The 15691-nt window shown below is 50.1% G+C and overlaps 1 protein-coding gene across 9 annotated transcripts in view; it reads right to left on the reverse strand.

Moving 5' to 3' along the window:
• Szrd1 (SUZ RNA binding domain containing 1) overlaps positions 1–15222 on the reverse strand; it is a 26314-nt gene extending 11092 nt beyond the window's left edge. For 4 of the 9 annotated variants that reach the window (XM_021160748.1, XM_021160747.1, XM_021160746.1 and 1 more), the window contains exon 1: positions 15124–15222. In XM_021160748.1, the coding sequence (XP_021016407.1) occupies positions 15124–15167 (44 nt within the window). In that variant the 5' untranslated portion in view covers positions 15168–15222. Of the gene's footprint in view, positions 1–10523; positions 11024–15123 lie in introns of those variants that run through there. The other 5 variants (XM_021160744.2, XM_021160743.2, XM_029476336.1 and 2 more) reach the window with 4 other exon arrangements.
• Positions 15223–15691: the final 469 nt, after the last annotated feature.

Raw genomic sequence — 15691 nt, forward strand, 5'->3', positions numbered from 1 at the left:
CTTCAGAAGAGCAGTCAGTGCTCTTAACCGCTGAGCCATCTCGCCAGCCTCCAAGACTTTATCTTGATAAATAGAGAGATCTTAAAGCATAGCATTTACTGTATGCACGTGCGTGTCATGGTGCATGTCTCCAGGATAGCCTCTTCTCCCTTCTCTCCTTCCCCTATCATGGGTGCCAGAGACCAAACCCAGAGCCTTCACTTGGCAGGCCACCTCACCAGTCACAGCCTACTTTTGTTGTTTGTTTTTCGAGATAGGGTTTCTCAGTGTAGCCCTGGCTGTCCTGGAACTCAGAAATTTGCCTGCCCCAGCCTACTTTTATGAACCAGTTATAACCTGTGTAGGAACTAGGGAGACAAAAGGGACCAGGGTCTGTGTGAAAGGCTAGGAAGATTAAGACCCAAGGTTTACTCCTGTAGCACATCGGTGGCCAGAGCCAGGTCTGGCAGTTTATGCCTGTAATCCTAGCACTGAATAGGCTGAAGGCGGATGTTGGTCAGTTACAGGTCAGCCTAGACATATAGTGAGTCCCAGATAAACCTGGGCTACAGAGTGAGACCCTAAATCAGAAAATATAAAAACAAACCAACAATGAGCCGCAGAGATGGCTCAATCGATAAACTGAGTACTTGAGTTCCAATCGCTAGCACCCAAGTAAAAGCTGGGCAGTGCTACAAGTCTATACCCCAGTCCTATACCCTAGTCTAGCTGCTACGGTGAGTTCCAGGTTTAAAGACCCGGCCTTACAAAAACCAGAAGATGGAGGCTGTGGACCACACACAGGGGCACAATGTGTAATCAGTGCTGTGCTTGGGAGGAGGAGGAGGAGGTGCCACAAGTCCCTGACCAACCTGGGCTACATGGCCAGACCTCACAAGATTAAAACTGCTTGGTGCTTCTGAGTGCCTGCTGCTCATGAGGAGGTCCTGAGTTCTCGTATCCACATCAGAGTTTACAACTGCCTGAAATTCTTAACTCCAAGGGATCTGAAGCCCTCTTGTGACCTGCATGCATGTATACATACTGGTTGCACAGATACACACACATAGGGGCTGGAGAGATGGCTCTGTGATTAAGAGCATTGGCTGCTCTTCCAGGGCATGGCCTCTATTCCCAGCACCCACATGGTAGCTCGTGACCATCTACAACTCTAATCCCATGGGATCCAATCAATGCACTATTCTGGTGTGCAGACATAAATACAAACAAAATGTTCATACTTAAGATAAATAAGTATATTGAGGGAGAAAAACCTACATACACACAAATCCCCAATACCCCTCCCTACCCTGCCACCAAAAACCAAACAAGCAAAAAAAGTGCTACAAGGTGTCGCTGAGAGAGTTGCTCAGCAAGGTGAGGAGGAGAGGAAGGAGGACAGACAGGGATCAGGCTATGTGGGTTTGGTGTGAAGATGGGAAGCTCAGGAAACATCTCGTCTCATCAGTTCATCTGGAGTGGTGGCACCCAACGCAATGGTCAAAGCAGCCATACTCACAGGAGATAGTGAGCAAGCCCAAATCCTCCCCACTCACTCCACACCGGGAGGAGGGAGCGCCTTGTCCTTTCTGGGACTTGAACTGCTGTTGCCAGCTGCAGAGCCATGCTCTCCACCCCTGCCACCGTGTCCAGCCAAGGGACATGGTAGCTGCCCCAACCCACTGCAGAGCTAACAGGACCCTCTGGTGACTACTGCAACCAACCTAACCCTCGACAGTCCCACAAGCGGCTTCCAAAGAAGCTCTGGCTCTAGGTCAGAAAGAAAGTATCCCCCTTTCACTGGCAATACAGGCAGGAAGGAACTCTTCTCAGATGACTTCTACCTGGCTTTGTCAGTTGCTGGCTTTCTCTCACACTCAAGGAATGATCACTGGTATTGAGCTTCCAAAGTTAGTATGGTCTGCAGCTGGGCTGACAGGAAGCACATCTCCAAACTGGCCAGGCAGGGCAGGCCAGGGAACCGCATGTGTGGGGTGAGGTGTAAAGAAGAAACAACAGGGGCTGGAGAGATGGCTTAGTGGTTAAGAACACTAGTCAGTGCTCTTCCAGAGGTCCTGAGTTTAATTCCCAGCAACCACATGGTGGCTCACACCCATCTGTAATGGGATCTGATGCCCTCTTCTGGTGTGTCTGTAGACAGCTACAGTGTACTTACATACATAAAACAAATAGTTTGTTTCTTTCTTTCTTTCTTTCTTTCTTTCTTTCTTTCTTTCTTTCTTTTTTTTTTTCTTTTCTGGTTTTTTGAGACAGGGTTTCTCTGTGTAGCCCTGGCTGTCCTGGAACTCACTTTGTAGACCAGGCTGGCCTCGAATTCAGAAATCCGCGTGCCTCTGCCTTCCGAGTGCTGGGATTAAAGGCATGTGCCACCACGCCCAGCTAAATAAATTGTTTCTTAAAGGGAGAAGAAGAAACAACAGGGCTGGACTGGTATCACTTGGTTCACCTTTAATTCCAGCAGAAGAAGCAGAGGTAGGCAAACCTCTGTGTGCTCTAGGCCAGCCTGGTCTATGTAGCCAGTTCCAGGTTCACAACAGACATAGGTACCCATGTCCCTGGTTCAGGGTGGGCAGTGTTAGGAATCCAGCAGAGCTGTGTTCCTGGCCACAGGACCTGATGGTTCCCACGCACCTGGGCAGGATTCTGGCTTTTCCTGGGGTTCTCAATCTCACTTAGGGACAAAGCAAAGGAATTCATAAAATCAGATGAGTGTGGTGGCTCACAGCTCTACTCCCAGCATTTGAGAGCCTGAGGCAGGAGGATTACTCTGAATCTGAAGCCAACAACTTTATAAGGAAGAACCCATTGGTAACAGCAAACCCTCATCTATGACAGAAAAGAATCACAGGAAGGTGGTGGTGCCCTAAAGGAGCATCTTCAGTGCAGATGTGCACCCACTTTAATGCAGATGTGCACCCACAGAGCTCTCCAAACACCTGCAGAGCCCATGTCTATGTCTGTCCTGCATGCAGTCCTACAGTTTTAACATGTCGGCCAGCAGCTGACACTGGCTCAGACTGGCTGGGTTGGCTGTCCCTGCTCATTTTACTTTCTCTGGCAGCTCCATGATTGGGAGCACCTAAAGTTCTGGCACCTCAAGTTCAAAAATTAAGCAAAATAGTGTGAATTATAAATACTGATATATGTGCTTAAAAAAAAAAGATGTATTTATTATACGTAAGTACACTGTAGCTGTCTCAGACACACCAGAAGAGGGCATCAGATCTCATTACAGATGGTTGTGAGGCCACCATGTGGCTGCTGGGATTTGAACTCAGGAGAAGAGCAGTCAGTGCTCTTAACGCTGAGCCATCTCTCCACCATGGTATATGTGCTTTTGATGCCTTTTATAAAAATTTACAAAAGCAGCCAGGCGTGGATGCCTTCAATCCCAGCACTTGGGAGGCAGAGGCAGGCGGATTTCTGAGTTCAAGGCCAGCCTGGTCTACAGAGTGAGTTCCAGGACAGCCAGGACTACACAGANGGAGGCAGAGGCAGGCGGATTTCTGAGTTCAAGGCCAGCCTGGTCTACAGAGTGAGTTCCAGGACAGCCAGGACTACACAGAGAAACCCTGTCTCAAAAAAAAAAAAAAAAACAAAAACAAACAAACAAAAATTTACAAAAGCACACCTGGGGGGAAAAAGTCAAACTATATATGGGCTAAGTTAAAGCACACAACAAAGTCAAAAGCATGCTTTAGGGGATAGAGAAACGCTCTAAGGGGCTAAGGCCACGAGTCCGCTATTTGGCTTTCAGTACAGACTTGGGCAAGCCCATTTTTCATTCCATTCCCCACAAAACATCTCTCTTCTTTGTTACTCCCACAGTGAGAGAAAACATTCCACTTTGATTAAGTGGGTCACCACAAGGCACAGGATCCAGCCCTGACTCTCTCTGAGGAAGTCTAGGCTTTGGCAGTGCCTTCAATGTCCATCTACTGCTTCCCTAAGGAGGGAGAGAGCTGGGGACCGTCACCTGTGGAAACCCTGCTGCAGCAGGATGTCCTCAGTCCTGGGGCCCAGAGGTGAGCAGGCCAGCTGTGCTGGTGGGCAGAGCAGACAGTGGGAGACAGGAGCAAACCACAGACACTGTGTGTTGTGGCAAGTGATCCTGCTGTGGGATGAGGGAGATATGGATCAAATAGAAGCAAGGAGAAAAGGAGCTCTAGCCGGGCATGGTGGCACATGCCTTTAATCCCAGCACTTGGGAGGCAGAGGCAGGCGGATTTCTGAGTTTGTGGCCAGCCTGGTCTACAGAGTGAGTTCCAGTACACAGAGAAACCCTGTCTCAAAAAACCAAGAAGGAGCTCTAGAAACTGGGAAGAAGATGAAAGACAAATAAGAGGTGAAGGAAGAGAAGAGGCCTCCTGGAGCATGGCACGCTCAGCACTCGGGGTGTCTGCTCTGAGCCACTATTGGGGAGCCCTCTGGCACTACCTCTGCCCTAGTTCTAGCTGTGCACTGCTCAAGCTGGAGGCTACACCGAGGTCACTATTACGTGCCAAACGCACACCAGATTTCCCTCTTAATTCAGAATGTGGATTAGTGTAGTTATAATATTCTAATGATAAAAAATTAAATAAATTTTATTTATTTTATTTTATACATATGAGAACCTACATGGTATGTATCTACCATCTGTGTGCCTGCGGAGGCCAGAAAAGAGCATCATATTCCCTGGAACTGGAGTGACGGGCTACTGTGAGTCACCACATGGGTTCTGGGAGTTGAACCCAGGTTCTCTGCAAGAGCAACAAGTGCTCTGACCCACTGAGCCGTGTCTCAGCTCCACATTTAAACTCTCTAACATGGATTACATGATGGGGTAGTATCACTTTTGGTATACTCAGTAAAATTTAAATTAGTAGGTAGGTGTGGTAGATGCTCTATTAAATTTAAGGTCAGCCTGGCCTACACAGCAAGTTCTAGGGCTATATGATGAGCCTGTCTCAAAACCCTAAATAAATAGATAAATAAATGCCAAGTAAGTATGGTGACACATAGCTTTAATCCTAGCACTGAGGAGGCAGAGGCAGGTGGATCCCTGTGACTCCAAGACAAGCCTGGTCTAATTAACAAGTTCCAAGAGAGCTGGAAGAATTTAACAGCGTGTTTCAAAACAGAAAGGAAGAAAGAAAGAAAGGAAGGAAGGAAAAGAAAGACCCACCGGCTAGACAGACTTTAACACCCGTGGCTCACAGTCTAATGTTAGTAAAGACAGGGTCCAACGAGAGGGGAGGGCACTGTTTACTGAGGGCGGCATGTCAGCCTAAAGCAAGCAGCACTTCTGCGGTTCCCAATACTGCAGTAGGCCCTGCCTGGCTTCAATCAAGCCTAATTCCTACTCAGCCAAGGAGCTCACAGCTGCCAGACTCAGATTTTGAATTCCCAATCCCTCTGCCTCCCAGAAGCACCCGACTGTCTGCAGCTTCCTCAAGAGCTGTTTCTTGGCCCATACACTAACTACCCCGCAGAGCCTGTCTCTGCCTGCAGAAACTCTCACCCTCTGACCCCTCCCCTAATGGGCAGGTTCCTCTGCTCTCCTGACCTCTGAAGGCTGGAGATCCCAAAGTTCAGACCCCTCTGCTACATTCACCTTGGTTGTCCTTGGAACTTACTATGTAGACCAGGCTAGCCTCAAAGAGATCTACCGGGCTCTGCCTCTCAAGTGCTGGGATTAAGGGCTTGCAAGGCCTTTCTGTCTTTGTTTTAATCTGTTTGTTTATCTTACCCGTGGGGTGGGGTGGGGAGGTTGGAGGTTCTCTCTCACCTTCTACCACCCGGGGCCTACTACTTCCTGCAATCAGTCAGCCTTCTCTTACTGAGCCTGGGTTGGTTTCTTTTTGAGACAGGGTCTTGCCTGTAGGAGAGGCAGATCTCAAACTCAGGGTAATCCTCTGCCTCAGCCTCCCAAGTGCCACCATGCCTGGTTATAGTGGCCATACCTCATGTAGGTCCAGAGCTTTACAAACACTGACAGCTATCTGGGTGGCAGAGAGCTCTCCCACTCTTAGGAGGTCAAGCCCACTTCCTCTGCCATCACAGTAACTCAGACGTGCAGATCAGGCCGGAGCCGGATGCCCTGCTTCCATGTTTACAGGCCACTGCAACAGCTCTGTTCTGTTTTCAAAACGCACACTGAACCTTCTTCGTAGTAGTCACCAGCAGACCCTGACTCCTGCCTGATCCACCTGTATTCCCCACAGCAGACAGAGTGAGACTTAAAACTCACCCTGGCTTCTTGCTGCAAGGCAGTACCACCTAAAGTCTCCACCAAGTCTGAATGAAGCCCCAGTGCCTCCGACCTCATGGGCCACTTTCCCTCCACAGCAGCTCCACTGTTCCTCAGCTCCAGCCTCAAGGCCTCCATTCACACTCAGTCCCCAGCCTGGAACGCCCTGGGGCCACAACTGCTTCTAGCCTCAAGTCTCACCTTTTATTTTATCCTGGTATTTTTGGTTTTGGTTATTTGAGACAAGGTCTTTACATAGCCCTGGCTGTCCTGGAACTTACTATGTACACCAGGCTGGCCTCAAACTCAGAGATCCACCTATCTCTCTGGAACTTATAGCACCCTTTCTTCCTCAGCCTCCCCAAACCGGACTTTCAGGTCTCGTGACATCACAGCAGTCCTGTCACCTTTGTCCTACTCAGACACAGCTTTATAAAATGTCCTCTGCGTCAGCCGTTGATGCTTCTGTGCCTCTACATCCACTTGCCTTTCTTTGTCGAGTGCACATATAAAACATATGCCTGAGATCTCACCAACAGCTTTGTGAGCAGACACTTCCCACTTGGCCCAGGAGTCCACAAACAGTGCCCTACACACCAATCTGCTAACAGTCCTTGTGGAGCAATTTTGGGGCTGTCCCAGTTTTACAGATGGAAGAGAACCAATTCTGAGAGGTTATGTTACAACACAGTACCAGTGTGGAATGGAGCCAGGATCAACTGGGTTTGTCAGTGACTACACACTTGCAAACTGAAGCTAAGGTTGGCTGTGCTCTGCTACGGGTGTGTGGGCACTGTGTGAATGTATTCCTCGGTGGGACAGCAGGCTCTGCAGTCTCTAATGTCGCACATCCTCTGGCCACCATCTCCAATCCCTGCCACAACCATAGGTGAAATCAGCCTTGCTGCACAGCGACTTGACAAAGGACACAGAACTAGTGATGGAACCAACTGGCTTCTCCACCAGGCAGGTTCCTGTGAGCTCGGGTTTCTTAAGAAAGGGCAGGATGACTTCAGGGCCAGCCAGGAAGCGGCAAAAGGAAATAGCTCTTAGGTAGAAACCAGAGCCAGCAATTTAAAAGGACCCCAGCGGGGAGGGCTTCAGCAACTGCAGACTGCAGCCCTGACACAATGGAATGTTTGCTTTTGGACACTTCATGGCTCAGTGTGGGAGGGAATCCATGCAGGGCAAAGAAAACAGGGCAAAGTCTCTAGCACTCTGCTTGGTGGGCGTGTTTTTCTTCATTGTTTTACTAGTTTGGTTTTCACACAGCACTGGGCAACTGTACTTTAGTACTCAGAGACAGCGAGCAAGAGAGCCCTCGGACAGTCTCGGGACCTGTGAGCCCTCAGTGTCTGGAGGGCAGTGACTTTAACACCCACACACAGCATAGCCCTCACCCCAACCTTCACTCTCCAGCCTCTAGGCCAAACCTATCAATTCAGGGTTACAAATGAGAACCAAGTGGGGAGGAGGCTGCCCCAGATCAGACCTGGCAGGAAGCCCCAGGCTAAGTGGCTTCTGTGGCCACACTGGGAGAAAGAGCGAGGAGCCCATTCTCCCTAAAGGAGGCGGCAGCTCTCCACTGCTCCCAGAGACTGTCTCGGGGGTGGGGGGCTTTGGAGGACGAATCAAGTTCCTATCACGACATCTCTATTTTATTTCACACCCAAGGGGGCTCTTATCCAGTCCAGTTTAGAATCAATCGGTGGCATTCGGCAGGCAGAAGAGAACACAAATGGGCCACAAGACACACAAAGAAGGTATCCAGAAGAGAGAGCAACCAGGACCCACGTGGAGGCACTCAAACCTAATCCTGAGCAAAAATAGTTCTCTCTCTCCTTCACCTGGTCACGTGTTAAAGATGGTACTTCAAGCCAGATGATGGAAGGCGGAGGCAGAAGGCTCACAAGTCAAGGCTCACCTGGGCTACACGGTGAGACAAAATAATGTTTTACTAAGATTTCAGGCAGGCAGCACCTCACTGGCAGCCACTGTTGTGTTAAAGTGGGCTCTGCAGCACTGGGCTCCAGTGCCTGAGCTGTTCACCCCTGCTAAGCAGCAGGTCAAGCCAGGGTGAGAGCATGGGAGAACTTCAAAGAGCCAACGAGAAGCTTGCCGAAGCACCTCACCAGTTAATTACCTGGTGACAAGTGAATGTAAACTAGAACAAGGTGCAGGACCTAGGGGTCCTGGGGCTAGAACTGACCTCATGGCTTCCTTTCTTGGAGCAGGGGAACAGGGACAGAGCAACTTCCACCCTAGAGGTCGGTGACAATGAGCATTAAGGTACACTCAGACTGACGACTGTAGTGAGCTCGCTCCACATCTCACAGCCCTTCCAGAAAACGGTGGTAGTGTTTGTTCACCCGTGAGCCATGCAAACAGGCAACAGGAGCAGGACCGCCAAGTCTGACTCTCAGGGTCCATAAAGAACAAGTCTGGGGCTGGTGAGATGGCTCAGTGGGTATAAGAGCACTGACTGCTCTTCCGAAGGTCCCGAGTTCAAATCCCAGCAACCACATGGTGGCTCATAACCACCTGTAATGAGATCTGACGCCCTCTTCTGGTGTGTCTGAAGACAGCTACAGTGTACTTATTTATAATAATAAACCAAAAAAAAAAAAAAAAAAAAAAGTCTGACCTCTACAGACTGGCATACAATTCACCCCAGCACCAAGGCCTCTACTGCCCACATTTACCACCGTTTGGGAGCAGAATGGCTTACTTCCTGCGCACAGAGGGGACGTTCCAGCCCCAGGGACACGATAATGTGCACATAAGCCACTGATGGGATTTTTTTCCCTATTTCTGTGGCGTTTGGTTTCTTAATCTTCATGTTTAGAATCAACATCCTGCAAGAACAAGCTGTCAGGAAGCTGCCGTGTCAGAGGCTAGCAGAGTTGAAACTATTTATGTAATGAAATCTCTGGCATTACTAAGAGAGACTGTGATGGCACGCCAGGTGGTAGTCTTCCCAAACCCCAGTCCCAGCCCCCACAGCACTAACCAAGAACAACAGCGGGGGAGTTGGTGGGAGGGGGCTGGGCTATAAGCCCAGTGATTCTTACATTCCAAGTTCAAGCCCTCAGACCACAAAAAGAAAGAATAAACTAGCTTTTAAAAAATGTTGTGGGCTGGTGAGATGGCTCAGTGGGTAAGAGCACCCGACTGCTCTTCCGAAGGTCCGAGGTTCAAATCCCAGCAACCACATGGTGGCTCACAACCATCCGTAACGAGATCTGGCGCCCCCTTCTGGAGTGTCTGAAGACAGCTGCAGTGTACTTACATATAATAAAAATAAAATAAATCTTAAAAAATGTTGTGTGGTGCACTCCTTTAATCCCAGCAGAGGCGGAGGCAGGCGGATTTCTGAGTTCGAGGCCAGCCTGGTCTACAAAGTGAGTTCCAGGACAGCCAGGGCTACACAGAGAAACCCTATGTCGAAAAAAACAAACAAACAAAAAATTTTTAAAAAGTTGTACTTTGGCCACAACCAGGTGAACTCAATCTCTTCCTAGGAAACCAACTCGTCAGTCTCCTGACACCAGGAGGGAAGCGTCAGAAAGCACTGTGCTTTGTGGAGGCGGGCTACCTGCGTCCTCTAGAGGAGGGACTATGAAGAGGGCTGGCCCCAAGAACGTGTCTGGGTCACTACATCTCCACAATAGCGACTTTCTCTTGCAGGATTTCACAGCTTCAGAGAAACGCTTTTCTCCTGCAGAAGGAAAGGCCCCCGGCAGCCATGGCAGCTCCCTCAGGAGCCCAGAGCACGCTGAGGACAGGGCCCTGTGCAGCCCCAGTGAAAAGGACTGGGAGCCACGGCAGAAAAGCCCATTATCCTCCTTTCTCAGACGCCGCGGGAAAGCAGATCTCTTTCCAGAGGTCAGGTTCAGCCAACTCACAGCCATCATGCCTCAACTGGCCAAAAGCTTGACAAAAAAATCCCGTCAGAGAACACTGCAGGTCCCAGGACTCGGCTTCCTGATGATTAGTGCTCAGGCGTCCAGCTTGGCAAAGCTGGGTTCCCGACTAACTCATCTGCTGTCTTGTGCCTACTACAGTCAACTGCACACACTCCAGGACGACAACAGAATAAAACCAAACACCTTGCGGAACACAGACTCTCCTCCAGAGAGGGGCTGATTTAATCTCTCAAATGAAAAGCTAACTCCGTTTTGCCTCTGCTAAAAAGGAGGGCGGAGGCAGGGAGACGGCTATTTAAAGTTTTTCACTGCTTTAAGGACAAAGTTGTAGCTCCCAGAAGCAAGTTCAAAGCACCCCTACAAACCTCTCTGGCTCCATCTTTTTCCACTGAGTCCTGCCAATGCCAGTGTCTCCGGCCAGGAGGAAATGCTTGCAGCATGGAACGCTCTCCCCACTCTGCCTCATCTCTGTGTGCACTGGCCACACCACCACCTGTCCAGCTACCAGACAACGCGGCTCCGCTCAGCTCAACTTTCAAATCTTCTTTTACTCTTCCTCTTTTTTTCCCCTTTAGACAGTCTCCGCATGTTGCCCAGGCTGGCTTCAGACTCATGAGCCTCTTGCCTTGGCGTCCTGAGTGTGGGATTACAGGTGTGCACCACTATTCTTGACTCTTAAGTCTTTCAAGGCTTGTGTGAACATAAAGACCTCTGGTCCCAGGCATGGCACCCACTTTTTCACCTTCTGCACAGTGTTGTTGCTCTTCTGACGGGCTGGACGAGTGCTCCAGTGCCTGGCACACAACTGATACAATGTCTAAGGACACTTTCTCACAGGGCCAAGCATCACTGACTGGGCAATGTCTAGATTGCCCACTGGCTCACACCAGTGGAAAGTAAACATACATCCAAATTCTCAAGCCAGAAGACTAGTTACCTAGTTATCCTTTAACCTGCACAAGACATTTTCTCGGGCTTGGACATGCGCTCAGTGGTAGATCTCTTGCCCGCACATAGGAGACCCCGGGGTTTCATTCTTGGTTTGGGCAATACATAAGGGGGTGGGGGAACTGATATGGAGGCACACAGCTATGATCCTAGAGGTAGGAGGACCTGAGTTCAAGGTCAGTCAGCCTGGGCTTCATAAAGACCCTGCTTTGAAAAAGGAGCTTAAGGCCGGGCGTGGTGGTGCACACTTTTAGTCCCAGCACTAGGGAGGCAGAGGCAGGCGGATTTCTGAGTTTGAGGCCAGCCTGGTCTACAAAATGAGTTCCAGGACAGCCAGGGCTATACAGAGAAACCTTGTCTTGAAAAACCAAAAAACCAAAACAAAACCAAAAAAACCCATGTTCTTCTTGTTAGCTGCTTAATTTGAGGGGGAAAAAAAAGATCAAAGGAAACCCTAGGGATCCAGGGAGAGGCGGCTGTAAGAGCCTAGCTCCACTGTCACCACCTTTTCTAGCTGGGTTGCTTTATCAACAAGAGGAGATAGGCCATTTTCCACATATTTCTTTTGTCTAAACAAGTGGCGTATATAACTAGCTTCAAACCATCAGAACCCAAGCTCAGTGTGGTGGCACACATCTTCAATCTCAGCAAAGCAAGTGGATCTCTGAGTTTGAGGACACTCTGATCTACAGAGTGAGTTCCAGGATAGCCAGGGCTACACAGAGAAATCCCACCTTGAAAGCCAACTGCTGATCTATTTTCTGGAGCAGGAAGATGCCTTCCAATTACAAACTGTTCTCATCACCATTTGAGACTTGAAGATAGAGGCCACAGGTCAAAGTAGGAAGCAGGAGTCACCTCAGGTGGTGCCTGTGCTCAGCATGCACAGGGCCCCAGGCCTGACCCTCAGGGCACTCCCTATCAATAGGCCTGAATCAACACTGACTCAATTCTAAGTTTTCACATCCCCACCGGGCACATTTTCAAAGAAGCCAGTCTTGGTGAAAGGTAAATTATACTCTCTGGACTGTCTTTAGAGTATGGCTCTAGCATCTCTGAAGGAAACACGCAAAGGAACGATTGCACAGTAGGGAAGCAGTCGCAGATGAGCTGCAGCCTGGTTAAAAACCCACCTGAGGTGATACTTCAAGCTGGCCCTCCCATCAGTGGACTACCATACTCTGCCCTGGGTACTCAAGGGAAAGCCTGGCTCAGCTCCTGAGCCAGCTCTGTCGTTCTGGAGGGCAGGGATCCGCTGGGTCTGCAGAGCCTGGTCACTCAGCTTCCACCCAGCCAACTCCCAGTCACTGAGCCTCTGCTTCCTTCCACCCAAGGTTTCTTCTGGTTGCTTGTTTGTTTAGGCCTTTCTTTTTGGAGGGCTGGCACATTTGAAACTCACTGAGGGAAGGGAAGGGAGACAGGATAATGTAAAGCCAAGAATGTTCATGCCAGCCACCACCTGCACCTCAAAGACACAGAGAGTCAACTGGATGCATGCAGAGAGCATGCTGCGCCCCCTCACCCTCCTCCTTCATGCCAGACATGTTGGCATTACTCAAGGGAATCGAATTCATGACAGTCTTGAGAGGCCAGGCGTGGAGATGTCTATAGTGCCAGCATCTGGAAGGCGGAGTCTGAGTACGCTCTGCATTTGAGGCCAGCCTGAGCTACAGTGTAAAAGCCTGACATTCACAGACAGCACATCTTCAAATAACGACCCGAAGCTGGGTACCTGGGAGGCTTCAAACTCCTTACGAGTTTAAGGAGAACCAAACCCACACAGTGACTGTGTAGCCAGCCAGAGATACACAGGGAGACCTTATGTGGTGGTTTCAATGAGAACAGCTCTTAAGTTTGAATGCTTGCTCTCCAGTTTGTGAGACTCTACAGGCACTGCCTTGGTCAGACGGTGTCTCCTCACAATGAACAGACAGTAACTATGAGTCTCTGTCTCAAAAAAACAAAAACAAAACCCAAACACATTAAAGCAAAGATATTAAAAATGTAGGGCAGCGTCTGGAGTCTGGAGGGATGGCTGGGGGGTAAAGAAGTGCCCACTGCTCTTGCAGAAGGCTGGAGTTTCCGTCCCGGCACTCCCATCAATGGCTCACAGAGGTCTGTAACCCAGCTACAGAGGATCCTACGGCTTCTAGCATCCCCGGGCACCCACACATCCACGAGTCCATGAGCAGAGAATACACACCCTCACTTTCTCTGGGAGTAGTGGCGCCTGCTTCCAATCCCAACACACAAGTAGGCAGTGCTCTGTGGTTTCCAGACTAGCTGGTCAACAGAGCCAATTCCAGGACAGCCAGGGTTACATGAAAGCTGTAAAAACCTGGGTTCGGAAACCCATTCTTTTCTAAATAAATAAATATATAATATAAATATAATAAAATAAATAAATAAAAATATAATATAAATAAATTCCTATTTTTTTTAAAATACAGGTGACATTAGGGGCATTTGGGAGATACTCCTCCTAGTGGCAGGCCATAAATGCCTCTACCGGAAATTGTGCATTTTTTGGCAGAAGTCACTATTGCACACACTTCCTAACAGGCAGCACCCACTTAAAAATATAGGTGGAGTGAATAAATACCTAAGCGACACCTGTTAGTCTCTCTAAAAATCTTATTTGTTGAGTGTGGTGGCGCGCGCCTTTAATCCTAGCACTCCGGAAGGCAGAGGCAGGGAGACTCTGTGATTTTGAAGCCAGCCTGGTCTACCTGGTGAATTCCAGGAAAGCCAGGGCTATATAGAGATCTTGTCTCAAAAACACCAAAACCAAACAAACACACACTTTCTTGATTCACGGGGAATGCACGTTAAACCTCTACTAAATAATCTCTGAACCAAGCAGGCCTTCCAAGGCTCGTTAATGCTAAGTGGAAAAGCATCACCAATCTTTCGAGAAATGCTGAACTAGCGGAAAAAACTTGGAGGCCAAGTTTCAACATTCCTGTGAAGATACACCACTGCTGCGCTGGTTAGAAGCGCCAGGGCAAGACAGACCCAAGTCCTCCTCTATCCTAGTATATGTGACTCCCCACACGTAAACTTTTGAGGTGAATGTCACCGGAGCGGAGCCCAGCCCAGCCCAGCCCAGCGCAGCCCAGCCCAGCCCAGGCGCGGACACATGGTCACCAAAGAGACATTTCCGTCTCCACGAGGGTTAGCTTCGGACCTCAAACTCTGAAATTACCACGAGAATCACGAACCTAATAGACGAGTTCCTACTTGGGATAATTTTTCCTTTTCCTGTAACTTTTGGGGGCAAGCAAAAACTCTCATTCGCATCATACCGATCGGTAATCTCCACTTCTCGCAGGCATGAGGCTATCTTACAAATCACACCCTTTTTCCTTTCCCTTCCCTCCACCCAGACGAACGCAGTCCGAGATCCTTCCCACTGCGCAGATCTTAGGGTGGGTCCCGGGGAAGAGCAGATGCTTTGCAGAGTTTAGGGGAGCTCTGCTGAGATCCCCGGGAGACTCGGACTAAAACTGAAAGAGGAAAAGGGAAAGGAAGAGAAAAACCCAGGCTCGCTCACCGCGGCGGAAGGCGCACAGCGGCCGGGGATTTCGGCCCAGCGCCCAGTGGTCCCAGAGGACACATGGTCGCTTGCTCCCCGCTGTCTCGGGGCCTCCTCCCGCTCTTCCTCCGAGCCAGGCACGCCACCCGAGCCCCTCCCTCACCAGACGGAGCTCAAGAACTTTAAAATGGTCCCTAGAGCGCGGGGGACCAGAGAGAGTTGCCCCGGGGTAGAAGGTGGGGCGCCCGGAGCGAAGCGCACACCGCTGGGCGGAGAGGCACCCGGCAAAGGTGGAGAGAGAAATGGAACGCGGCCCCTTTAAGAGGCCTTCACGGCGATCCGGGACCGGGGGCCTCTCTTCCACCTCCGGCCCCGTGTGGGAGACCCTTCCTTGGGGAAAACTCTCCCCAGACCCACTCCCCGGAGGCTTCCCTCACGCCACGTCCGCCCAGCCCTGCCGCGGGACGGCAGCTCCTCCTTACCCCGCTGTCTGCCGCCTCCTCCCAGCTCTCAGCGACCTCCTCATCTTCCATCTTACTCGCCGCTTTCCCTCCTCCCCCAACCCCTCCCCGCGCCTGCGCCTTGAAGCGCGCCTGAGTCGCGGGCGGAGGCACGCAGGGCTTTCCTCAATGGACCACGCCCCCTCCCCCAGCCCGGAAGAGGCGACCGGCCAGGCCCTCTACTCGTCTGGTCTGCCATCTTGGAAGAGGGCAGAGAAGTCAGATCGGCCTCCATCTTTCATGAGGTCAATGCGCTCGCTGGTTTACTGAATGAGAGAGTTCAAGTGACGTTACCTGCTCCAGTTCGGGAACTGTGTGCCTTGGAACCATCGTTTCTTAAGGGCAGGCAACGATTGAAAAATAATTTTTTTTTCAAAATTTGAATCTCAAAAGAAAAAAAGTGAGTCTAAGTTTTTCTAAGCTACAGGTCACATGTTAGTTTGGTTTTTTGGTTTTTTGGTTTTTCGAGACAGGGTTTCTCTGTATAGCCCTGGCTGTCCTGGAACTCACTTTGTAGACCAGGCTGGCCTCGAACTCAGAAATCCACCTG

The sequence above is a fragment of the Mus caroli genome, chromosome 4 (assembly GCF_900094665.2).
Source record: "Mus caroli chromosome 4, CAROLI_EIJ_v1.1, whole genome shotgun sequence".
In the NCBI taxonomy this organism is placed as follows: Eukaryota; Metazoa; Chordata; class Mammalia; order Rodentia; family Muridae; genus Mus; species Mus caroli.